This window comes from Lathyrus oleraceus, chromosome 2 (assembly GCF_024323335.1).
Source record: "Lathyrus oleraceus cultivar Zhongwan6 chromosome 2, CAAS_Psat_ZW6_1.0, whole genome shotgun sequence".
Lineage (NCBI taxonomy): Eukaryota > Viridiplantae > Streptophyta > Magnoliopsida > Fabales > Fabaceae > Lathyrus > Lathyrus oleraceus.
This window is the reverse complement of record NC_066580.1, coordinates 253462477-253489976: the sequence shown is the minus strand read 5'-3', so window position 1 is coordinate 253489976 and position 27500 is coordinate 253462477. Positions and strand designations below refer to the sequence as shown.

At 39.9% G+C, this 27500-nt stretch overlaps 1 protein-coding gene across 2 annotated transcripts in view; it reads right to left on the bottom strand.

Moving 5' to 3' along the window:
• LOC127119056 (uncharacterized) overlaps positions 1-23159 on the bottom strand; it is a 27680-nt gene extending 4521 nt beyond the window's left edge. Inside the window, exon 1 of one of the 2 annotated variants that reach the window (XM_051049269.1) lies at positions 22688-23159. In XM_051049269.1, the coding sequence (XP_050905226.1) occupies positions 22688-23032 (345 nt within the window). In that variant the 5' untranslated portion in view covers positions 23033-23159. The remainder of the gene's footprint in view (positions 1-22687) is intronic. The other variant, XM_051049271.1, reaches the window with a different exon arrangement.
• Positions 23160-27500: the final 4341 nt, after the last annotated feature.

Here is a 27500-nt window from a genome sequence, read left to right as displayed (position 1 = left end):
AACAAGCCAGCGAGACACTTAACTGTCCATGCCACCAAAAATGTCCGATAGAGTTGAAGCGTTGGAAGAGAAATTTGGTGCCTTAGAGGAATCTCTTCGTTTCCGAATGGAGGAGTTTCAAAAGTTGGTGATGGAGGAATTCGCGAAACTTAGAGAGAAACCCTCTTCCGAAGTCTCGTCGCCGCTTTCAGATGAAGTGTGTTCTGAGTTTAAAATGGCTGTGAAGAAGGTAGAGCTACCACCGTTTGATGGCGATGATCCGGTTGGATGGGTTACTAGAGCTGAGACTTATTTTGAGGTACAAGGATCGTCAGAGGAGGTGAAGGATAGGTTAGCGAAACTGAGCATGGAAGGAGCCACGATCCATTGGTTCAATCTTTTAAGAGAGACAGAGGATAATTTGACATGGTCAAAATTGAAGAGGTCCTTGATTGAAAGATATGGAGGAAGAAAGAGTGATAACCCATTTGAGGAGTTGAAAGACTTGCAGCAAACGGGAGATGTGGAGGAGTATATTTTAGAGTTTGAATATGTTTCTTCTCAGGTGGGACGACTTCCAGAGGAGCAATACCTAGGGTATTTCATGGGAGGTCTCAAATCTGAAATACGTTTGAGGGTAAGGACATTTAACCCTAGAACACGTGTGGAAGCCATGAAAATTGCTCGAGATGTTGAAACAGAGCTTCGTGGAAGTCTGGTACGCAGAAGCAGTGGCACACGTCAATGGAAGGGAGGAAGAGAGTCACACTATGGACCGGGTGGAGTAGGAGAAAATGGGTCGGGTTCTAACCCGAGTGGTGGAAGTGGATTAGGGTTGCAGCCCAAATTGGGTCAGTACAAGAGTAATTTCGGGTCAACTTACACAAATGGAGGCCCAACAAAAACGGCCCAGTCCAGCATCAATTCCAACCCTAATTCCAGTAGGGGTATGGGACGGCCAGGACAAAATGCAGAAACACGCAGTAACCTGAGTAAAAACAGAGGAATTCGGCATCTTCCATACTCCGAACTCATGGACAGGAAGGCGAAAGGTTTGTGCTTCCGGTGTGGCGAACGGTTTCATCCTCTACATCAATGCGTAGAGAAGCAATTTCGCTTGGTGATTCTTGGAGATGATGAAACAATTAATGAAGAAGGAGAGGTGCTTGCAATAGAACTCAAGGAAGAAGAAGAAGAGATGGCATTGGAGTGTAATGCGTTGGGGGTTTTTGGAGTGACAGAAGTGAAGGATTCATGGAAGCCTTCTACAACGATGAGGTTGGGAGGCACGGTGATGGGTATCGGAGTACAGATTTTGGCCGACAGTGGAGCAAGCCATTGTTTCATCGATCCAAAAGTTGCGGCGGCACTGGGTTTAGTTGTGGAACCAAATACAATGTTAGGGGTGAAATTAGGGGATGGACATAGAGTTAATACTGTTGGGAAGTGCAGGAACATTGAATTACAGAATGGGGATTTCACTACTCGATTAACTGCTTATGTGTTGGAATTGGGAGATTTGGATTTGATACTGGGGGCAACTTGGATGAGACAATTTGGGAAGGTTACCTTGGGAAAACATGGTTCTTAGTTTTCCATGGAAGGAAGGGGTAGTTGAATTACAAGGTTTAAAAACTTTCCCCTTAACATCTTTAAACAATATGTTAAAAGACGAGGAGATTAATAATATAATGACTCAAAACTGCAAATTGACATCCCATCAACAAGAGGAGTTGAACCAGGTGCTGAATTATTTTTCTAAGGTATTTAAAGAGATGGAGGGGCTGCCACCAAAAAGAGATATCACTCACTGTATTGAATTGCATAAAGAGGCTATTCCGGTTAGTGTGCGGCCATACCGATATCCGTACCACCACAAAGATGAAATAGAAAGACAAGTGCGAACTATGCTCAAGCAAGGCATCATTAGACATCGTTCTAGTGCTTTTTCAAGTCCTGTAATATTAGTAAAAAAGAAAGATGACACATGGAGAATGTGTGTGGATTATAGGGAGTTAAACAAAGCGACTGTTCCGGATAAATACCTGATTCCTGTGGTGGAGGAGCTGTTGGATGAATTGCACGGTGCTAGGTATTTTTCCAAGATAGATTTAAAATCGGGATATCATCAAATAAGGGTGAAGGAGGAGGATGTGCACAAAACCGCATTTCGAACACATGAAGGCCACTATGAATTTTTGGTGATGCCATTTGGATTGACCAACGCACCAGCCACATTTCAATCGACAATGAATCAAGTGTTCAAGCCGTTTCTAAGGAGGTTTGTCTTGGTTTTCTTCGATGATATACTGATCTATAGTCGAGGGTGGAATGATCATGTGCAACACCTAACTCAAGTGCTGGAGGTATTACAAGACAATGCATTTGTGGCTAACAGTAAAAAATGTGTTTTTGGTAGCAAACAGGTGGAGTACCTAGGCCATATCATTTCTGAAAGTGGAGTGGCAGTGGATCCAGATAAAATAAAGAGCATAAGGGAATGGCCAATTCCTTGTAGTGTGAAGGGGGTGAGAGGCTTTTTGGGGTTGACCGGGTATTATAGAAAATTTATCAAAGGTTATGGAAGGATAGCTAAGCCATTAACGGAATTGACGAAGAAGGATGGATTCAAGTGGGGAGAGGAAGCCTTGCTAGCATTTGAAGAATTGAAAAAAGTAATGACGACATCACCAATTTTGGTACTTCCAGATTTTACTCAGCCGTTCGAAATTGAGTGTGATGCTTCCGGAAGAGGAGTAGGGGCTGTTTTAAATGCAAAGAAGCGACCAATCGCATTTTTCAGCAAGGCACTTTCAAAAAATAACCTTACAAAATCGGCCTACGAGAAGGAATTGATGGCACTTGTATTGGCCGTACAACATTGGAGACCCTATCTAGTGGGGAGGAAATTTGTAGTCTATTCTGATCAAAAGAGCCTCAAACACCTGTTGAAACAAAGAATAACAACGGCTGACCAACAGAATTGGATGTCAAAGCTCTTAGGTTATCAATTTGAGGTTATTTATAAACCTGGCCTTGAAAACAAGGCGGCTGATTCTCTGTCCAGGATGTTCGAGGAAGCGGAATTAAAATCAATCACCTTTTTCCCGTTATGGTTACAAATGCAGCAAGTGCAACAGGAGGTAAGAGAAGACGAGCAACTCAAAAAGGGTGATCAATGATATAGAATCTGACCCGAATACTCACCCTGGGTTCAGTATGCAGCGAGGAGTGTTGTTGTATAAAAACAAACTGGTTTTATCCTCCAAATCAGCTTGTTTACCAATGGTGTTGCAGGAATTTCACTCTACCCCGGCTGGGGGTCACTCAGGTTTTGTGAGAACATATAGGAGGGTTGCTGGAAATTTGTATTGGATTGGCATGAAGAGAGTTGTACAGGAGTTTGTGAGGAGTTACGATGTCTGTCAGAGGCAAAAATATTCTGCATTGTCACCCGCAGGACTGCTGCAACCGCTGCCTGTACCATAATTGATTTGGGAAGACATTTCTCTTGATTTCATTACTGGTTTACCCAAATCCAAAGGATTTGAAGCTATTTTTGTTGTGGTGGAAAGGTTATCTAAGTATAGCCATTTTATACCCTTAAAACATCCTTATACTGCAAGGAAGGTGGCAGAGGTGTTCACAAAGGAGATAGTTCGTTTGCATGGAGTGCCACAATCTATTGTAAGTGATCGCGACCCACTCCTCATTAGCGTATTTTGGAAGGAGTTATTCCGCTTACAAGGGACAATTTTAAAAATGAGTTCCTCTTATCATCCAGAGACAGACGGACAGACGGAGGTGGTGAATAGATGTCTTGAAGCTTACTTGCGTTGTTTTGCTTCGGAACAACCCAAGAATTGGTCTTATTGGGTATCGTGGGCTGAGCTGTGGTATAATTCCACATACCATGTGACTACTGAAACCACTCCCTTTGAGGTGGTTTACGGAAGGAAACCACCTCCTTTAATTCGTTTTTCCCAAGGGGAGACAAGGGTAGAGGCTGTGGCGGCTGACTTAGTGGACCGGGATGAAGCCTTGAGGCAATTAAAGCATAATTTGCTGAGAGCGCAACAGCAAATGAAGAAATATGCGGATAAGAAACGAAGGGACGTGTCTTTTAAAGTGGGAGAGTGGGTGTTTCTCAAACTCAGGCCTCATAGGCAGCAAACAGTAGATCGGAGGATTAATCAAAAGTTAGCACCACGGTATTTTGGGCCTTATCCGATACTGGCAAGAGTTGGAGCAGTATCTTACAAGTTGAAGTTGCCGGAGTCCGCAAGGATTCACTCTGTTTTCCATGCCTCATAGTTGAAAAAGGCAGTTGGAAATTACACTGTTGAACCTGAATTACCTGCAGGTTTGGAGGTCGACGATGATGACTTGGAGGAACCCGAATCCTTGATGGCTTCGCGTGAGATTCGTGAGGGAGACCGATTCGTGAAACAGTGGTTAGTGAAATGGAAGGGACGGGCAGTGGAGGATACAACTTGGGTGGATGAATCTATGTTGAAAAGTCAATTTCCCCATGTTAGCCTTGAGGACAAGGCTATTATTGCAGGAGTGGGCAATGATAGAGAGTTGGATAATGGGCCTGGTGCAGTTCCTGATGTGGGCCTTGTTACTAAGAGGCCTATTACTTGGAAGGTATATTCTAGAAGAAAGAAAGGTGGGGCAGGAGAGAGAAAAGGGGAGGCTGGTGAGGTGGTGAGCACCACGTGATTCTGTTAGAGAGATATATGGGTAGTGAAATGAGTGGGGGAATAATCATGTAATGATTATTCTGTTTGTTGATTGGGAGAATTGGTATTCTCTGGTACAGAAGCTCTAGCTCTGGTATATTCCCATTGTAAGAGAAATTCTGCTCCTTTATCATATTACACAATATATAAAATACGTCATTGCCTTCCTTTGTCACTGTTTTATTCATTACTGTATTGCCATTTGTATTCTGTTTGTTCTGGTTTCCATCATCTCCCTTCATTTTTTTCCATTGTTGTACGTCATTGTTTCATTGGTGCTTTCATTACACCATGGCTGACACAAAAACAAAGGAAATGCAAGCTGAGATCAAGCGCAATGCAGAGGACCTCAAGCAGTTTCAGGAGGTGATGTTTGAGCGGTTCGAAAGGTTGGAAGCTGGAAACTCTTCCAGATTCGATCGTATGGAGGCGATGCAGATGAGTGTTGAGTCCAAGTTTACTCAAATTCATTTTGCGCTTGACATCTTGATCCAACAAACTCCATCGAAAACCAACCATGGTGCTGGACTCATCAACAAACCGTCGTTCCAGGTGACAAACGTGAAACTCGAATCCCCTCGATTTGATGGTACGAACGTACATGAATGGATCTTCCGTGCGGAACAATTTTTTGGCTACTACGATACTCCGGATTCAGATCGTTTAACTATTTCATCGGTACATCTTGATAAGGATGTGGTACCATGGTATCTGTTGATATTTGTAAATACATAGTGTTAGAATATTTGTATATAGAATAGTCCCACATCGACTATATCATGTAATTAGTTGTAATCTCTCTCTATATAATAAAGTCTCTGTAGTGCTTTTAAAACACACGGTTTAACCTAAATGTCTCTTAGTCTCTCCTAATTCAATATGGTATCTAGAGCCTACTAAGAGACAACTTTTCGTCGTGCTTTACCCGGTTGACCCACTGTCTTCCGGTGATAATTTTTTTTGCAAACCGTATCATCACTCTGGTTTGCCTCTAACTTCTCAAAACTCTCAGGTAAAACCACCTTGCCGCCCGATCCGGCCGTTTTTCCCAGCCGCCCCACTCGGCTCCCTCCATCGCTCACAGATCTGGTCTCCACAACCCCGATTTTGTTTCTTTAAGCCATGTGAGATGTTGATTCCATCTCGTTTACTAAAGTTCCGCTTATCCTATGTGAAAAACTAATCGGATCAGCCAACTACAACATATGGGCTCGTGCTGTCGATATGTGGTTTCATGGTCAGGGATATGAAGATCACCTAACCACAAAATTGATTGATGTTGCCGCCGCAAAACTCGCTAAATGGAAGAAAACGGATGCCTCTCTCTGTACTGTGTTATGGTTTTCCATCGCACCTAACCTCCAAGCGCAGTATCAAGCCTTCTCCACTTGCAATGAGGTTTGGAAAAAGGCTAAGAAAGTCTTCTCCAACGACGTTCATTGTCTATACAGCGTCATCCTCAAACTCGACACACTGAAGTTGCAAAATATGGATATGCAAGCCTATCTGAGTAAGCTTGATGCCTTGAAAGCGAGTTACGAAACTCTCATGCCTTATGCAAAAGATGCAACAGCTCATTCCGGACAACAGGGTAAATTTTTCATGGTCATGACACTTAAGGGACTACCACCAGAACTCGAGTCCGTTCGTAATCAGATTTTATCAGGTACTTGATAGAATCAATTCAGTATCTAAAAGAGAGATTCAGAAACAATACAAGAAAACTGATAAAATTACTGATTTGATTAAAAAAATAGGCTAGAGTTCAAATGGGATCTAGCAAAATCAGTACAAGGAAAAATGCAGAATGCCGTAAAAAGAAGAAAGATGATAGAGGCACTTTGAGAGGCCTTTTCTCTCCTAGGGTACAGATCCAGTGGAATATTTTCCTGCCTCACCAATGATTGGGACCCCGTCATTTATGGAATTATTCCTAGGTCCTATTACCATACAGCTGCTGCCAGCTGTCTCAACCCATGTGCTACTGCTAACAGAATTTGTCCTATTCTCTCTCTTTCTCTTTCTTACGTTTCCTTACATATTGCCTCCCATATCTACCAATTCCCCTCCCTTCAAAAACTTCCTTGACCTTAAGGAAGAAGACTGGAAATTCCTCTTTTAACCTTTCAGCCAACTCCCAAGAATTCTCAAATTCCGGAAGGTCTTTCCATTTCACCAAGACCTCCCAATCCCCTTGATCATTCCTCCTGTAATCCATTCCTTTCTCAGGCACGGGTTCTAAATACCAATCCTCATTCATACAATCTGGAAGAGGTTGGGGTTCTGCAGAGGCACTAATAGTTTTTTTTAGCAAGGAAACATGGAATACCGGATGTACTCTAGTATCATCAGGCAGCTTAAGCTGATAAGCCACCTCTCCCACCCTTTTAACTATTTCATAAGGTCCATAAAATCTAGGGCTCAGCTTCTGGTTCAGCCTTTTAGCTAAACTCTTCATTTTGTAAGGCTGGATTTTTAAGAAAACCTTATCTCCTACTTCATAAACCACCTCCCTCCTGTGCTTGTTTGCTTGATTTCTCATCATATCCTGTGCTTTGAGTAACTGCTCCTGCAGTTCCTTGATCATCAAGTTTCTTTCCATTGTCAATTTACTGATTTCATCAACTGCAGACCCAGGGTGTCTCCTCTAATTAACACTGGAGGTGCTCTTCCATATAGGGCCTCAAATGGAGTGGTCTTCAGTGAGGCATGGTAGTTGGTGTTATACCAATATTCTGCCCATGCTAACCACTTAGGCCATTGCTTAGGTTTGAGCCCTGTAACACACCTAAGATATGTCTCCAAGCACCTGTTGACTACCTCTGTTTGGCCATCAGATTGAGGATGGTAGGCACTGCTATATTTCAACTTAGTCCCTGCCAGCTTAAATAGCTCAATCCAGAAATGGCTAAGAAACACTTTGTCTCTGTCAGAAACTATGGAACTAGGGAATCCATGCAATCTAACCACTTCTTGAAGGAAAACTTCAGCAACACTCTTGGCTGTATAAGGATGGTTAATTGGAAAAAAATGAGCATACTTAGAAAGTCTATCTACCACCACCATAACAGTGTCTACTCCTTGCACTTTAGGTAAACCCCCTATGAAATCCATAGAAATATCACTCCATACTTGTGTGGGAATTGGTAAAGGCTGTAGTAATCCTCCAGGTGTCAATGTTTGATACTTATTCCTTTGACACACTTCACACGCCTGCACATACTCTTGAATTCTCTTTCTCATACCCTCCCAATATACCACACTACTAATCCTTTTGTAAGTCCTGAGATAACCAGAATGCCCTCCTACTGCTGTATCATGGAATTCATTCAGAATCCAACTAATTCGAGGGGATCCTTTAGGCACCACTATTCTTCCTTCATAATACAACCTTCCTCCCTTAAGTTGAAACCCCTTCTGACTAAGAGGATCTGCTAATAAGGCCTGCACTATCCCTTTCAGCTTCTCATCCCGTTGTACCTCCTCTTCTAATCCATTCCAAGCTTCACTTTGGACAGTAGTTATGTGAGAATACTGCATCTGCCTGGAAAAGGAATCTGCTGCACTATTTTCCTTTCCAGGCTTATACTTAACCTCAAAATCATATCCTATCAATTTAGATAGCCACTTCTGCTGGTCTTCCCCCATCACCCTCTGCTCTGTTATAAACTTTAAGCTTTTCTGGTCTGTATGCACCTTGAAATGCTTGCCTAATAAATAGGGTCTCCATTTCTGAATAGCTATGACCATTGCCATGAGCTCTCTTTCATAAACTGACTTTTGTTGGGCTTTAGCTGCTAGAGTTTGACTCATATATGACACAGGTCTGCCCTCCTGCATTAACACTGCTCCAATGCCTTTGCCAGAAGCATCAGTTTCCACTACAAACTCTTTTTCAAAATCTGGCATAATCAAAACAGGGAGGGTGGTCATGGCTATCTTCAGTTCATCAAAAGCCACTTGTGCCTCTGTACTCCACAGGAAACTGTCTTTCTTCAACAACTGAGTAAGGGGCCAGGCTATTTTTCCATAATTCCTTACAAACTTCCTATAGTAGCCAGTTAGACCTAAGAAGCCTCTTAATCCTTTTATATTTTTTGGAACAGGCCACTTAATCATATCTTCTATCTTTCTGGGGTCTGCTGCTACTCCTTTGGCAGATATTAAATGCCCTAGATACTCCACCTCTTCTTGACCAAAAGAACATTTCTTCTTGTTAGCAAATAGTTGGTTATCCTTCAGGACTTGCAATATTACAGTTAAATGCTCTCTGTGTGCTTCCTTACTCATACTATATATGAGGATGTCATCAAAAAAAAACCAAGCAAAATTTCCTTAGGAATGGCCTGAGAACTTCATTCATGAGGGATTGGAAAGTGGAGGGAGCATTTGTCAAGCCAAAAGGCATGACAAGATACTCATAGTGCCCCTCATGTGTTCTGAATGCTGTCTTGGCTATGTCTTCATCCTTCATCCTAATCTGGTGATAACCAGATTTCAAATCCAGTTTGGAAAAAATGACTGCTCCACCCAATTCATCTAATAATTCCTCAATGATGGGAATGGGGAATTTATTAGGTATGGTCACCTTGTTTAGAGCTCTGTAATCTGTGCAAAATCTCCACCCTCCATCTTTTTTCTTTACTAACAGCACTGGGCTTGAAAAGGACTGGTACTGTGCCTTATGATACCAGCCTGGAGCATTTCTCCTACAATTTTTTCTATTTCATTTTTTTGATAGAAAGGGTACCTATAAGGCCTCAAGTTTGGAATGGCAGCATTAGGTTTAAGCAAAATAGCATGATCATGTTCTCTCCTGGGTGGTAGACATTTAGGTAAATGAAACACTTCCTCAAATTTCCCCAAAGTCTCATCCCACTCTGTTAACTCAGCATACCTTTCTGCTGCAACCATTTGCACAGTTTGCACATAGAATCCCATCCCCTCACCCTTCAAAGCTCTCATCATTCCTTTCATAGAAACTTGTTGATTGCTTAATGTAGGATCTCCTTGAATACTATACTTTTGTCCACCCCACTCCCACATAAGGCATAATTTTCCAAAGTTAGCCTCTATATTGCCCAAACTAGCTAACCAGTCCATTCCTAGCACCATATCAGTCCCTCCTAACTCCATCAAAAAGAAATTCTGGCTGAATTCCACTCCTTGCAACCAGAACTTCAATTTTTCACACACCCCCTGATATTTCATCTTCTCTCCGTTCCCCACCTCAATTACATATGGTGGTGTTTCCACCAACTGTAATCCCATCATTTCCACTAGCCTAGCATCAATGAAATTGCTAGTTGCCCCGGAATCAATTAGTGTCAACAGTTCCCTTTCTTTGACTGTAGCCCAGACCTTGAACGATTTATTAGAAGTTAGTCCCTCTTGACTCTGCAGGGAGAGTTGCAAAGTCTTGCATTCCTCCACTTCGTCCACCCCGTCTTCTGTTTGCACCCTTTTTCCTCCTCTTTCCTCTTCCTCCTCACTGCTATTCTCACATAATTTAAAACTCATATGCTTAAATTTGCATATGTGCTCCCTATTCCATTTATCCCCACATTTGAAACACAACCCTCTCTTACTCCTTTCTTCTAATTCTGCAGGATTTAATCTCCTCCCTCTGAACTTCTCACTACCTCCTCCATTACCTTTCTCTCCCTCCTTCCTAGATCCTCCTATATCTGCAGGGTCCCTGATCTTAAAAGACCCTCCTCTATCTTTCCATGAACTACTCTTCTTGTGGACCACCTCATTTTTTTCTTCAATTAACAGGGCCCTATCCATCAAATCTGCTAAACTTTGACTCTCATGGAGTTTTAGTTCGGCTTGAATCTCCTCTTTTAGTCCATTCATGAAAATGGAGTCCAACATAATCCTTTCTTCCCTTCTCAACGGAGCTACCAGCATTTCGAATTTCTCCATATACTCCACCACCGAGCCTTTTTGCCTTAAACTTAACAAAGGCCCCATTGGGTTATGCAGTAGACCCGGTTGAAACCTCCTCATCACAGCTACCTTAAACTCCTCCCATGTCCTCAGTGGGGCTTGCTCCTCCCACCACTGGTACCAATTCAAAGCCTTGTCTTCCATAGCTAACACTACCGCATCTAGTTTGTCGCGCATCCTTACACCATTCAAACGGAAGTACCTCTCGACCCGCACGAGCCAACCATACGTGTCCTCTCCCTTGAAAATGGGAATTTCCAGCTTCCTTCTGCTTCCCATGGTTCGCCCTCCTTCTCCACCCCAGTGACGGCGATTTCTGGGTCGAGATTCGTGCGAACGGCTGCTTCTTATGCTCCCATCATCTTCGTCGTCGTCGGAACCTCTGCGGTGACCCGGACGCTCCTGAATGAGCTGGCGAATCTGCTCCACCGTCACCTGCGGTCTGGACTGTTGCTCCGTTACGATCTGGCGTATCTGTTCTATCGTCCCTTCGAACTGATTCATCCTCTGTTCCATCGTTTCCACGCGATTCTCCATGATACCACACGTAACAACCATCCACCGAGTAAACGAAACCAAGGCTCTAGATACCAAATTGATAGAATCAATTCAGTATCTAAAAGAGAGATTCAGAAACAATACAAGAAAACTGATAAAATTACTGATTTGATTAAAGAAATAGGCTAGAGTTCAAATGGGATCTAGCAAAATCAGTACAAGGAAAAATGCAGAATGCCGTAAAAAGAAGAAAGATGATAGAGGCACTTTGAGAGGCCTTTTCTCTCCTAGGGTACAGATCCAGTGGAATATTTTCCTGCCTCACCAATGATTGGGACCCCGTCATTTATGGAATTATTCCTAGGTCCCATTACCATACAGCTGCTGCCAGCTGTCTCAACCCATGTGCTACTGCTAACAGAATTTGTCCTATTCTCTCTCTTTCTCTTTCTTACGTTTCCTTACATATTGCCTCCCATATCTACCAGTACTATTGTTCCTAACTACGATGCAGTTAGTGAACAACTGTTGCGCTTGACTATACCTCATGCATTTGGTCCGGTTTCCCCTCCATCTATTGTTGCTCCGACACCAGGTGACACTGCTGCCCTTGCATCTCTTGGCAACAATCAGAATCGCCTTCGAGGAGGGTCATCCAACTCCAAACCTCGTCCCAAGTGTGACCATTGTAACCGGCTTGGACATACTATCGACCGTTGCTGGAAGTTACATGGCAGACCTCCACGCTAGGTAAATGCAGCTCAAATTGATAATCCAGATACTATGCAAACTTTACCTTCTCTTCAGAGCCCTACGCCAAGCTACGAGGATTTTCTCAAGTGGTGTCAGAATAATCAGACCTCTGGTTCCACGGTTTCGGTTGCACACACTGGTAATTCATTTGTTTGCTTCTCTCAATCATCTCCTATTGGTCCTTGGGTCCTCGATTCTGGTGCGTCTGATCATGTTACCGGTAATAAAGGTCTTTTTTCTTCCCTCTCTACCTCTGGTTTCTTACCGAGTATAACTTCCGCAAATGGTTCTCAAACCCGATCCCAAGGGATTGGTACTGTTCAAATTTTACCATCTCTCTCTGTAACTTCTGTCATATATGTACCTAATTGCCCATTTAATTTGTTAAGAGTCCCACATCGGATAATATATGGCCTTAACATGTGTTTATAAGTGGGGGCAGACCTCACTCTACCAACCGGTTTTAACCGGTTTTGTAGGGTTGAGTTAGGCTAAACCACACATTCTTAACATGGTATCAGAGCCTCCTTTAAGATCCGGTGGGCCACCTACTATGGTTTCCGCTATCGGGCCACCCACCATTTATTTTCACGCTCCAGATGTCCAGTCCTGGGCGTGAGGGGGTGTGTTAAGAGTCCCACATCGGACAATATATGGCCTTAATATGTGTTTATAAGTGGGGGCAGTCCTCACTCTACCAACCGGTTTTGTAGGGTTGAGTTAGGCTAAATCACACATTCTTAACATAATTTACTGTCAGTCAGTCGTTTAACTCGTTCTCTAAATTGTTCTATCACCTTTACTACTTCTCTATGTCATCTACCATATGCTCCACCACAGATTCTTCACTCATTATACATGCGCAGTTAGGTCATCCAGGTCTTCCCAAGCTACAAAAGTTGGTGTCTAGTCTATCTAAATTGTCCACTTTACATTGTGAGTCTTGTCAGTTAGGGAAACATACTCGTAGTCACTTTCCTGATCGAGTCAATAAACGGGTTGCGTCCCCTTTTGCTTTAGTTCACTCCGATGTTTGGGGTCCCTCGCGTACCGTATCGACTTTTGAGTCTAGATATTTTGTAACTTTTATTGATGATTTTTCACGTTGCACATGGTTATTTTTAATGAAGAACAGATCTGAATTATTTTCTATTTTTGAACAATTTTATCGAGAAATAAGAACCCAATTTGGTTTGTCTATTCGTACCTTAAGAAGTGACAATGCACGTGAATATTTATCCCAACAGTTTCAAACTTTTATGTCATCCAATGGTATTCTGCACCAAACATCTTGCCCTCATACAACAGTTGAATTATCTCACAGTCACACGTTCAGACATTTCTTTTGCGGTTAGTGTGGTAAGTCAGTTCTTAAATTCCCCTTGTCAGGAACACATGGATGTTGTTATCCGGATTCTGAGATACATCAAATGTGCTCCAGGAAAAGGTTTAGTGTATGAAGATAAAGGACATACTCAGATAATTGGATACTCTGATGCTGATTGGGCAGAGTCACCCATTGATAGACGATCCACCTCTAGGTATTGTGTACTTGTTAGAGGAAACCTTATATCCTGGAAAAGTAAGAAACAAAACGTAGTTGCAAGATCAAGCGCCGAGGCAGAGTATAGGGCCATGGCAATGGCAACATGTGAACTTATTTGGTTAAAGCAGTTGCTCAAGGAACTTCAAATTGAAGAAGCAAGACCAATGACACTTATTTGTGATAATCAAGCTGCATTGCACATTGCTTCAAATCCAGTCTTCCATGAGAGGACCAAACATATTGAGATAGACTGTCACTTTGTTAGAGAGAAGATCGAGTCAGGTGACATCGTCACAAGCTTTGTCAATTCTAATGATCAATTGGCAGACGTGTTTACAAAATCTCTGAGAAGTTCCCGAACTAATTATATATGTAACAAGTTTGGTGCATTTGACTTATATGCTCAAGCTTGAGGGGGAGTGTTGATATTTGTAAATACATAGTGTTAGAATATTTGTATATAGAATAGTCCCACATCGACTATATCATGTAATTAGTTGTAATCTCTCTCTATATAATAAAGTCTCCGTAGTGCTTTTAAAACACACAGTTTAACCTAAATGTCTCTTAGTCTCTCCTAATTCAATAGTATCAAATGATGCAACGATCTAACCCTTTTCAATCATTGCTTGAGTTTACGCGCGCATTAGAGTTGGATTTCGGTCCATCCATTTATGAATGTCCTTGAGCTACCCTGTTTAAGCTGGCCCAATCTGGTACGGTTGCATAATACTATCTGCAATTTACTTCATTAGCTAATAGGGTGTATGGTTTAGTAATGATGCTTTGATTGATTGTTTCATTAGTGGATTAAATGTTGATATTCGTCGTGATGTGTTGATTCACACACTCATATCCATTGTTAAGGCAGTGTCCCTTGCAAAGGTCTATGAAGAGAAATATACACCCATTACCAAACAACAACAAAAAAAACCCAACCACTTATACTCCCAACATATCCTTCATCAATAAAACAGATAATAACCAGAAAAATATAGCCCCCATCCTCCATACACCCCCAACCCGACCAATGAGCCAAAACCAAAAAAATCCCAATATCAAGAGAATGTCACCAGCTGAAATGCAAGTGAGAAGAGATAAAGGCCTTTGCTATGGGTGTGATGACAAATTTTCATTTACACAGAAGTGTCCTAACAGGCAATTGATGTTATTACAATATGATGATAAAACTGCTCGAGACAATGCATAAGCCACCAGGCATATCCGCTGAAAACCCCGAGACCAACCAAACGGAACACCATCTATCTTTGAATGCCATGAAAGGAACTAGTAACATGGGTGTGTTGAGATTCTCCGGTTCAATTGGACATATTCAGGTGCAAATTCTCATTGATGAAGGTAGCTCCGATAGTTTTTTGCAGCCAAGAATAGCAAAGTTTCTCAAGTTACCTGTTGAACCAGCCCCAATCTTCAAAGTGTTGGTAGGTAATACTGAGAAAATGACTGCTGAGGGACTGATAAAAAACTTACCAATTGAGGTGCAAGGACATAAATTGGAAGTGCCAGTATTCTTATTGCCGGTAGGAGGAGCTGATGTTATATTGGGAGCATCATGGTTAGCAACATTAGGTCCACATGTTGCTGATTATGCAGCATTGAAACTCAAATTCTGCTTGAATGGGAAGTTTGTAACATTTACAGGAGAGACTACTATTGCACCTGCTCCACCTCAATTCCATCACTTTAAGAGACTTCACACTACTGATGCAATTGCAGAATATTTCACTATTCAATTGCTGAAATCTCATGAGCTGGAAGATACTTTTAAAGAGTTACCCACTGACACTGAACCGGAAGTGGCAGTATTGTTACACACTTATAGAGATATATTTCAAGCTCCATCATATCTACCTCCTGTCAAAGCACAGAACCACACTATACCATTATTGGAAGGCTCAAATCCTGTTAAGGTCAAACCTTATAGGTACCCTCATAGTCAGAAAACTCAAATTGAGAACATGGTTCAAGAAATGTTGCAGCAGGGGATCATTTAACCTAGCACAAGTCCATTCTCATCACCAATCATTTTGGTGAAAAAGAAAGATGGATCGTGGAGATTCTGTACTGATTGTAGAACTCTTAATGCTCTAACAATCAAAGATAACTTTCCTATTCCAACAGTGGATGAATTGCTAAACGAACTGTTTGGAGCTAAATACTTTTCTAAATTGGACCTCAGGTCAGGCTACCACCAGATATTAGTTCAACCAGAGGACAGGTACAAGACAGCTTTTCGAACTCATCACGGACATTATGAATGGTTGGTCATGCCTTTCGGATTGACAAATGCGCCTGCAACATTCCAGAGCTTAATGAATCATATTCTGCAACATGCTTTAAGAAAATATGTCTTAGTATTTTTTGATGATATATTGGTTTATAGCGCCGATTGGATGGAACACTTAAGACATCGGGAAGAAGTTCTCAAAGTATTACAAGAGAATACCTTGTTTGTCAAGTTATCCAAATGCTCATTTGGAGTCAAGGAAATTGAGTATTTGGGTCACATTGTGAATGGAGAAGGTGTCTCTATGGATAAAGACAAGGTCAAAGTTGTCTTGGAATGGTCAACTCCCCAAAACATCAAGCAATTGAGAGGATTTTTGGGCTTGACAGGGTATTATAGAAGATTCATCAAGTCATATGCTAACTTAGCTGCTCCTTTAACGGACTTGCTAAAAAAGGATAGTTATGTCTGGGACCGGCAAGCAGATACTGCTTTTCAGAAATTAAAGCTAGCAATCACTTTTGCACTAGTGTTGGCTTTACCAGATTTTCAAAAACCTTTTGTACTGGAGACTGATGCATCAGGTAATGGAGTAGGTGCAGTGCTACATCAAGATGGCCATCCTATTGCTTTCTTCTCAAAAAAATTAGTGCCTAGAAATCAGAAAAAGTCTGCTTACTTCAGAGAAATGTTGGCTATCTCTGAAGCGATTGCTAAATTTAGACACTATCTGCTGGGTCATAAATTTATAATTCGCACCGATCAAAAGAGTTTGCGGAACTTGATGGAGCAGACCTTGCAGACACCTGAACAACAACAGTGGTTACATAAGTTTCTTGGGTACGATTTCATTGTTGAATATAAGCCAGGCAAGGAGAATATCGCAGCTGATGCCCTGTCTAGAATGATGGCATTGACCTGGTCAGAACCTCGATTTACAATAATTCAGGAAATTAAAACTGCATTACAAGAAAACCCTCACTTATTGGATATTATGTCCAAGTGTAGCACAAGTACTCAGTCTCACCAGCACTACACAGTGAAGGAAGGTTTACTATTTTGGAAAAATAGAATTGTGATTCCTACTCCATCTGATTTGGTCAAAAAAGTGCTACAAGAGTATCACAATTCTCCTATAGGGGGTCATGCGGGCATTACTAGAACTGCTGCTCGAATCAAAGTTCAATTTTACTGGCCAACATTACAGAAAGATATACAAGAATTTGTGCAGAATTGTATAATCTGTCAACAAGCTAAGATAGCTAACACATTGCCTGCTGGGTTACTACAACCTCTTCCAATACCATCACAGGTGTGGGAAGATATAGCCATGGACTTCATTACAGGTTTGCCTTCCTCACATGGCTATACTACTATTATGGTAGTGGTGGACTGTTTAACTAAATATGCTCACTTCATGGCCATGAAGTCTGACTACACTAATAAGTCAGTAGCAGAAACTTTTATGAACAATGTTGTCAAGCTACATGGTATATGCCTAAATCGATTGTGTCCGATAGAGACAAGGTTTTCACTAGTGCATTTTGGCAACATCTATTCAAACTTCAAGGGACTACTTTAGCCATGAGCTCGGCTTACCATCCTCAGTCAGATGCCAAACTGAAGTGCTTAACAAAGGGTTGGAATTATTCTTGAGATGCTTCACATTTCACAATCCTAAGTGCTGGTTTAAAGCTCTGACATGGTCAGAGTATTGGTATAACACTGCTTTCCAAACCAGCATCGGCATGACTCCATTCAAGGCCTTATATGGAAGGGACCCTCCTACATTGGCAAGATATGTATCTCAAGCTTCGGACCCTCCACCACTGCAAGAAGAGCTGCTGGAGAGAGAGAGAGAGAGAGAGAGAGAATCTTACAGCAAATGAAGGGCAACTTGGAAAACGCTCAACAGTATATGAAAAAACAAGCAGACAAGCATAGAAGGGATGTTCAATTACAAATAGGAGAGCTGGTGTTAGTAAAATTGCAACCATACAGGCAGCAATCGGTAGCACTAAGAAAAAATCAAAAGTTGGGAATGAGATACTTTGGGTCCTTTGAAGTTTTAACCAAAGTAGGTGAAGTTGCTTATAAGTTGAAGTTGCCGGGCCCTGCTAAGATTCATCCAGTTTTTCACATTTCACAATTGAAACCCTTTAAGGGTGTTCCTCAAGATCAATATATGCCACTTCCTCTTACTATGAGTGATACTGGACCAATTATTTGGCCCATGGAGATTTTACAAGCTAGAACCATCATCAAAGATCAATATATGCCACTTCCTCTTACTATGAGTGATACTGGACCAATTATTTGGCCCATGGAGATTTTACAAGCTAGAAGGTCGCAGAAAGTTCACCAAGTCCTTGGGCAATGGGATCAGCAGCCCATATCCGAAGCTACTTGGGAGGATGCAGCAAGCTTGCAGCAGAAGTTTCCACTTTTCAACCTTGAGGACAAGGTTGATTTCGAAGGGGAGGGTATTGTAATGAAAACTGTTAAGAGTCCCACATCGGACAATATATGGCCTGAACATGTGTTTATAAGTGGGGGCAGTCCTCACTCTACCAACCGGTTTTGTAGGGTTGAGTTAGGCCCAAACCACATTAACATGGTATCGGAGCCTCGTTTAAGATCCGGTGGGCCACCTACTATGGTTTCCGCTATCGGGCCACCCACCATTTATTTCCACGCTATAAGTGGGGGCAGTCCTCACTCTACCAACCGGTTTTATAGGGTTGAGTTAGGCCCAAACCACACATTCTTAACAAAAACAAATACAACAAAACTTCTAGAAATCAATGAGTCACCAATTACACAGGTGGACCCACATGCAGTAAGTGGAGAGAATAATTTTGTTACTAACCAACCTGAAATTGCAGAAGTACGTAGAAGTGAGAGAGTACGCAAGAAAACATGAGATCTATTTAATGCTTGTAATAAGAATATTGTGAGGCATGTGAGAATTGTGATTATTTTGCTTCTTTCTCTCTCTCTCTCAACTCTTGTATAAACTTTTGGTTAAGTTGTTATTCAATACATATCTCCCTTCATTTTTTTCCATGGTTGTACGTCATTATTTCAGCCTATAGTCTAATTTACATGGATTTTATTTTCTTAAAACAAATTTGAAACGCTGTCGTGAATAGGAAGATTAAAACTTTGAAAATTGATCAAGGTGAATGGTAGAACTATTGAGCCTAATACTAGTGAGAGGACCAAGCCTGAGGTGTGGAGAGTGTATGTTTGGAAGGGTAAGAAGTAGACGAATCAGTTGATTAGTGACATGACTGGGAATATCTCTGAAATCTAGGAAATTGTGTTAGCAAAGAGGGATATAGCGAAAAGCGTAGTGTAGAATGGGAGAATATTTTCTCTGGTAGGAGCGTTGCTAGGGATTTCTCTTCAATTACTCTTTTCCATCAAATACTATCAATAAACATTATCTCATTCATCTATTTTTCCGTGTGGTGGTGAAGAAGGTAGAGTTACGATCATTTGATGGTGAAGATCCGGTGGGATGGATTACTTGTTCAGAAACATATCTTGAAGTTCAAGGTACGTCGGAGGAGGTGAAGATCCGATTGGCCAAAATGAGTATGGAAGGCGCAACAATTCAGTGGTTCAACTTGTTGCGTGAAACAAAGAACGAATTGACTTGGTTTTGAATCAAGCTTTGATGGAAAGATGTGATGGAAGGCACTGTTATAATCCTTTTGAAGAGATAAAGAATTTACACAAATTTGGAATTTGGATGTATTAAGGGCTTTAGAAAGTTCTAGAATAATCTAGATAGCCACACCATTGTAATTACTGTGCACTTGCTGCACAGTCTCCCTACTAGGTTTAACTAATCCCTTGAATTTAGGAAAATAACTACCTTAAGTTAGTTAGATCTCTTGATCTATAAATATATCAAACCTCTTGTCAATTTGTAATTCAAATTAACAATCATAATATACAAATAAGAATGGAAATTAAGTTGAGAATCCTCTCAACCATTTATGAGTTCCATGCATTTCTAACATGGTAACGGTAGAAGTAACTTCCGTTTATGAGGCCTCTGGTCCACCTGAGCCTCCATCACCAATTATGTGCATTGGTTTATCTTTTCCAACGAGTAAACTGTGGTTTTCTGCATTCTTTGAAAAGTTCGATTTAGAGAATTATCTACTATGGTGTCAGCAAATGGAGTCTGTGATAGAAGCTCACAAACTCCATCACTTTCTTCTAAATCCTTCAATTCTAGTTAAATTCCTCGCGCTAGATGATGCAAATTGCAATCGGCATTTGAAGCCTGGGAAAACAAGACCAGACCCTACTCGCATGGTTGCAATCCACAATTTCTCACGAAATCCTCACGCGTGTCATTGGATGGAAGTTTTCATGGTTGCTATGGGATAAATTCATGCTTACTTGCAACAACACACAAATGTGAAGTTCTGCCAACTCTGATCTGAACTACGTCACACGTGTCTCGAAAGCTGTAATAATTTTGTTTTAGAATTCCTTCTTTGTATTCAAACCCTAATTGGATCAATCAACGCCATTGGCAAACCAATTGTTGCACGGGAACAATTGGATGTAATTCTCGAAGGTCTTCCTCGGGATCTCGAATCCACGGTAAACATTATCATTGGCAAGTTTGGATTTGTATCAATTTAGGAAGTTAAGATGCTTCTTCTCGGTCATGAAACACGCCTTGATCATTTTTCGTAAACGAGCAATTTTTTCTGCTACTGCAAATCTCACCGTTTCATCTATTTTGTCCAATATTATACCTGCCTCAACTTCTTCTCGAGTAAACTTGACTCAATCCACTGCTCCTTAGTCTGACAACACTAATTGTCCTCCTTCCACTCTCAAGGTGGTCGTGGTGGCCGTGGAAACTTCATTCAGTGTCAAGTACGCAAGAAATATGGTCATGACGCTTCGATTTGTTATCACGGGTTCAAGAAAGACTATGTTCCATCCATTCCTCTGGATGACTTGTATGTTTACCCTAATTTCACCCCTCCTTGGTCATAGTGGATCTCAATCAATAACTCCAATTCCACAAACCTACTTTGCACCTATGTCTTGGCCTTACTTTGCCAGGAGCATCATTGGACCACAACGCCATGCTCCTTATTCTTCCATGTTCCAAACTGGAATGGCATCACTAATGATGCCTCAAATGACGCCTATACCTCTTCACAAGTGTACTCCAATCCCGTGACACCTCCACCAAGACCTCAGGCTTTCTACCTCAACTCTGATTTAGCTTTATCTGCCAGCTGGTACCCTGATTCAGGTGCCTTGTTTGTCTCTTCTATAGGCTCTTTTACTTTCGCCTCACCACTCATCCCACACTCACACTCACCTTACACAATCTACTTCATGTACCTACTATCACAAAAACTTATCAAGTCAGTCAGTTTGCAAAAGACAACAAAGTGTTCTTTGAATTTCACTCTGACAAATGTCTTGTGAAATCTCAAGCTACTGAGGAAGTTCTTTTTCTAGGAAAATTGGGCACTAATGGTCTCTACATGTTCCTAAACCCCGTGACTCAATCATCAGCTCCGACTATTATCATCATGAATGTTTTTCCTAGTGGTTATTGGTATCTTGCTCCTAATGGTAGAATTGACATATCTAAGGATGTTATCTTCAATGAACACCACTCTCCGTATCCTAACTTCTACAAACCTTCACCCTCCAACCAATATCAATAGTCTCCCTACATACCTTCAACCATTTCCACTATAATCATTCTCAAAATGATGTGGTTGAACGCAAAAATCATCATAAGGTTGAAGTCAACCTCTATATACTATCACAAGTTTAACTTCCACCTAACTTCAGGATAATGCTTTCCAAACAGCCTCTTATTAATATATTCTTAACAGCTCACACGCTATCTCTCTCAACAATTATATTCCTCTCACTACTTTATTAAATCAACAACCTGATTACGCCTCCTTAAGATGTTTAGATAAGCTTACTATCCTTTGCCGAGACCTTATAACTTCTCCTTTTAATAATATGGATTGTGTTAGTGCTGCTCTTGATTCATCTATTTAGGACAATATCACAAATTCATCGGGCATTATTCTAAACTCAATTCTATTGAGATAAGATTTGTTATAACACTAACAAGTGAAAATTGATTGCAACAAAGTGCCATGAGGCATTTGAAGCTGAAATTGCAGAATGAAAAAAAAAACTACACTAGTTTGTTTCAACTGTTACTTCTGTATAGTCCGTGAAAACTGTTTAGACCCAAAGTTATTAATAGCGGCCGCTCCAAGCGCTATCCCGGGATTCTCTCCCGGTGCGGCAACCCTCCACTACGGAGGAGCTGCGCTCATCCCAGTTTTGGATAACGGGCGGGAAAGCTGGGATAGCGGGTTGCGGGAGCGCTTCCCAACCCGGAGCCGTTTTTTGCTTTTAGGGTATTTTTGGAGTGCGAAAAACTCTTTTAACCCTTAAAAAAATTTTAATTTGAAAATTTATTGTAGTCGTTAGTGTTTAATCTATCATTTTTTTTCTTCCTTTCTTCTAAAATATAGTGATTTTTGAATTAATATAGATAGATTATTCGTATAATTAGTCCAAAAAGTTGTGTAATCTACATTAAATAAATATATATATATAAATATATATATATATATATATATATATATATATATATATATATATATATATATATATATATATATATATATATATATATATATATATAACTCTGTTTAGACCTCAAGTTCACTATACTGTTTTTGTATTGTCCGCTTTAGGTCTTATGTGAGCCTTACAGTTTGGTGTATGGGAAAAAACGAAACCAGTCTATAAATTCAAAACTGAAAAATGAAAATCATATCATATAACTAAAGATATATATTAATTCAAGACAGCATATCCACGATCTAACACAAGCTAAGATATAACGATAACATTCAACAGCACAAAAAGAGTACCTACAGGAGCATACGGAAGCAAGAAGAGCCACAAAACATAGACAACCTCAGCACCCCACAACCCAATTTGGAGAACTCTCCTGAGATTGTCATCTTCCTCTTTGTTGGAAGAGGGTGTGGCTAACTCGGTTGGTTCGCGACGACCTGCGGAGCACAAGTGGGTTCTTCTCGAATTGGAAACGAGTGGTTTTGCAGAAGAGACCAAATTTGTGGAGCTGAAAAAATACTGAACCGGTTTTAGTATACGCCACTGGGGACGATAGTGAGATGATTTGGGGGCTAAAGTATTGGGTGAATGGAACGAACACAGAAACGTTGGAAACGACGTCGTCGTTGTTGTTATCGTCATAGCTTCAGGGAAGCTTGGTCATTGCGATTCAAAAATGTTATTTCAGTGGAACCACAGAATGCACATCGACAAGGAAGGTCGTTATCGTAGTTATAACTATAAATTAAGGGCAACTTCGGTGATAACGTTATTTCTGTTTTCTCTTATTAGATTTTTTGTTTTTAATATTTGATAAACAGATGCACCATTCATATTATATGCATAATGTATCTGATTACAATCTATTTATTTATAATATACTAATATATTAAAATAGATTTGCATATTTCATCTTGTCATTTCATTTATGTTTTTGCATCGATACCATATTTTTGTCATGTGTCACATTATTATATTATTTCTTAAAATTTCATCTTAATGACAAAACATATTTATTTGGAAGATCTCAACCTTTTATATTGGTTAGATATTGAGCTTTAAAATGTTTTATATAGAGTGATCTTTTTTATATTAAATAATTTATAATGGGGTAGTTGAAAAAATTATTAAATAATTGAGTGGTTGTAATGGGATTTTAAATAGAGTATTAAAAGTGAGGTGGATTATTTGATGTTGAAAAAATTCAACACGTTAAATGAGGAGGGAGTGGGGTCACGTAAAATAATTGACGAAATTTTATTGGCTGCTGTGATTTTTCAGATTTTTATCTCATCCTAATTATTTGGGGTCAATTATTTTATAGTAAATCAATTTTTTCATCAAAATTGATTTTTTTTTGTCTATAAATAAAGACTTGGTTCATTTGATTTGGACACACAAAAAAATCGACTTTTTTCCCTCTAATTTTTCTATTTAGCCTCCAATAAAATAAATTAGAAAAATAAAATTCAAATAATTTATTAAATTAGAAAAAAATCATAATTAATTATTTAACTCTTAACTATTTTAATTTAATTTCAATCGATAATTGTTATTAATATATAATCAAGAAAACAAAAACATAACAGAAAATAAGAATATGAAATAAAAGTGGTGGGGTAGGGTGTTGAATTTTATTAAACAAAATCATTGTAGGGAGTAAAAGTTGAATGGGTGTATTAGGTGGAAGAGATGGAAGATGATGTGGAGTGTAAAAAGTGAAAAAGGAGGGTGTTGAATATGTAAACCATTGTACATAGTCTTACAAGGCAATTTTATAGAGATGAGTTATATCAAACTCTAATTCTAATATGGTCTAATATGGTATTTGTTATGTACTAGAATCAATATTGGTGTTGATCAATTATAAAAGATCTCTAAATCGGTGGTGTTGATCTAGGGTATCGTGGCGCGAGATGGACTTACAATGTTACCACTCCAACACACAAGTCAATTTAGAGTACAATAGGAGTCTATTAAAAAGTGAATATCATAAAAGTGTACCTTGAATCTCATGTGTGCTGACTTTATACGTTGGATTATTTTGATTGGGCTTGCATCTGGTTGGACCTTTGCTTCAGACCTTTGGTCGGCCTCAAACAATTTTCCTAAGGCTTTGTCGGGTGAAAACCAGTCGGGGAAGTCTTTGAAGTCGTGGTCGGCCTCTTAGCAGTGGTGCCCGGCCTTAGAGAGAAGTGGGAACATTTAGATAAGTTATAAAATTAGTGGAAAATAAGTGCATTAAATGTTTTCCCGTCATTGAAACATTTCGCCGATTTTTCCCTATGTGTGACTTTAGGTCATCTGCTTAGGCTATGGAATTTCCTCCTAATGCACTTGAGTGCACTTGAGTTTGTTTACATTCCATAAGAGAAATCCATTCATCGATCTTGTATCTTCTCGCTCCCCCTAATCTGATTCTTTAATTGCCTTCATGTATATATAAGGGTTTTCAAGCTTTGAGAGAACTTTTCACCTCCCTTGAGAAATAGTTTCTACTTAAGAGTGTTTGACTTCTTATTTTTTAGGAGTATTTCTCAGAGTGATTGTGACTCTTTAAATAAAGTTTCCACTCTCTCACATGAACTTCGTCGTTCTCGTCAGATTATGCTTCTCATAGGTACCCTTCTTACCTTCAACTTTTCCATATCTTCAGCATTTACTTTACATAGCCAATATGAATTATAACCCATAAGTTTGTCTAACAATTTTGGGAGTGATGATTCCTCTCCCTTAGTTAGGGTAGAAGCATCTTATAATCCAAGTCATTCCCACTTAATCATTAATCAATCAGCCCATGAGGTCATATATGTATTTGATGACTCTGACTGGAGAAGCTTTCCAGAGGCTTTTCATGTGAGGGAACTTCTTCCAACGATTCTTCTTTTGATGCTCTCTTCTCTGATGAAGATTCAAAAGATGATGGTGCAATCACATTTATGCCCATTTCCTCTCAAGCTGCAGGAACTTTAACTTTGTCTGCTCTATTGACTATAGAAATGAATGTTGTTATTCAGAATAAGGAGGATGTTAAATATCATGTTAAGGCTTATTGAAAGGCCTATGGTCAAGATCCAAGTGATGCCGACATCAAGGATCATATAGAACATATAGCCCATTTGGATGGAATTAGATGGCTTAAACCCTTCGAGGTATTTAATGCCAATGAGTTATCCTTTAAAAGGCTACGTTGGTGGATTCAGCCGACGCAAGAAAATAAGGTTGGGTGGATTTATACATGGTGGGTACCCTTAAGTGATCAGGAGGCCGTAAATGCGACAATTATCACAGTATTCCGTCCTTCTGATTGGTCGATCCTTTTGGTGGATCCAAAAAAGGATATGCATCACCTTTGAAGGGTATTATGTGTTTTTTTTATGAGTGTCTATTCACCAGGATAAACTTGTGGTTGTCTCTGTCTAAGTTTTAGGTGGAAGTGTTGAAGCACCTGAAGATTACACCCCTCCCAACTTCAGTCGGGTTCTTAGGCTTTCATATAGGTGTTTCAATTTTTGGTCAGAGGCAGAGGTCTTGGAAATCCTCCTACCAACAATTTTTTAATTTGTTCACAGTAATACACACTTCCCAATATAATATCTGGGATCAAGTATATATTGAGCTACATCAGTATATTCTTTTGTTCGACTCTTTCTCTTAAGACTATGGCAGCTTTCTAGGGCGCTTCGTATTGGTGTGGCCCCGCACTCGGGAAGCTCGCGTTGAATTATGCTTTGGCCCTACTGAATCTTCTCGCCTTTGTAAGGGTATATTTCTAAAATATTGGGCTTGACCCCACTTCCACCCTAAGGCTCATTCTAATGGTATCAAAGTGGACTTCCTTACTATTGAAGAAGTTATGATGAAGATGGGTCTATAGTCTCTCTACTAGGGACTCAGCTATGAGTAGGGGTTTGGCCTCATCGAAGTGTCATTTTCTTATCAAAGGAAGATATCTATTGATACATGTGCCATTGTGATTGCTCATATCAACCATCATTTTCAGGTAATCTCTATCCAATATCTTCTTTTGATTATTTCAAATTTATGTCTTCATTTCACAAAGCTTTCAATGTTTCAATCACATATGATTTAGAGCCAAAATCTCATGAAAAGACTTATAAGGATGAAAATTGGCAAAGAACTATGAGTTGTGAATTGAAGGCATTAGCTATTAATGATACTTGGAAATTGGTTGATTTACCACCAAATGTTAAACTTATTGGTAGCATACAAGTTTATAAAACTAAACACAAATCTGATGACTCTATAGAGAGGTATAAGGCAAGGTTGGAGGCCAAAGGGTACAGTAAAATTGAAGAATTAGGTTTCTTTGATACATTTTCACTAGTGGAAAATTTATGCACTCTCATAGTTTTACTTGTAGTGGCATCTATCAAGATTTGACATCTATCAACTTTGGCTTTCTTAGATGATGAAACACCTTCTTTCTTTGTTTTTTCCTTCCAACTTTGAGAATTAAAAGTGGTAGTGTTTCTCCTTCCCAAGACCTTATTTTTATTGTTGTTCTACTTTGATAGTTTGATGTACTAAATCATTTACTTTTACATAATGATGCAACTCCACTATGTCATTTATGTCACGATTTAGGCCATGATGAAATCTAGTCATGGTTGCTTCATTATCTTCCTCTATACTGACTTTTATCTTTGCAACCTCCATCTCTTTGTAATATTCATTAAAAAAAATTAGAACCTTGAGTGAGTCGTTGTAATTTATTATGCAAGTCCATATGGTAATGGGAAAGCACAAATCGTCTTCCCATTATTATTTTCATTTCCTCCTAAGTGTTAATGATTGGTTCTTCATATCTCCTCCTTTCTTTTACAATTTGATCCAACCACAACAAGATATATTTTGTAAATTCAAGGGAAACAACCTATATTTTTTTAATATTAGTATAAGTGTTCCAAGCAAAATTTGTTTAATTTTTGTTTCTCACTCAAAATAAGCCCCTGGATAATTTTTCCGTTGAAATGTTAGAACTTTAATTTTTTATACCACTCAATATTTCCTCTCTAGGCCTTCCAATTTTCCTTCTCACCCTTCTCATCAGTATTATTTTATAGGTTTTCTAATTTCTCAATCCTCA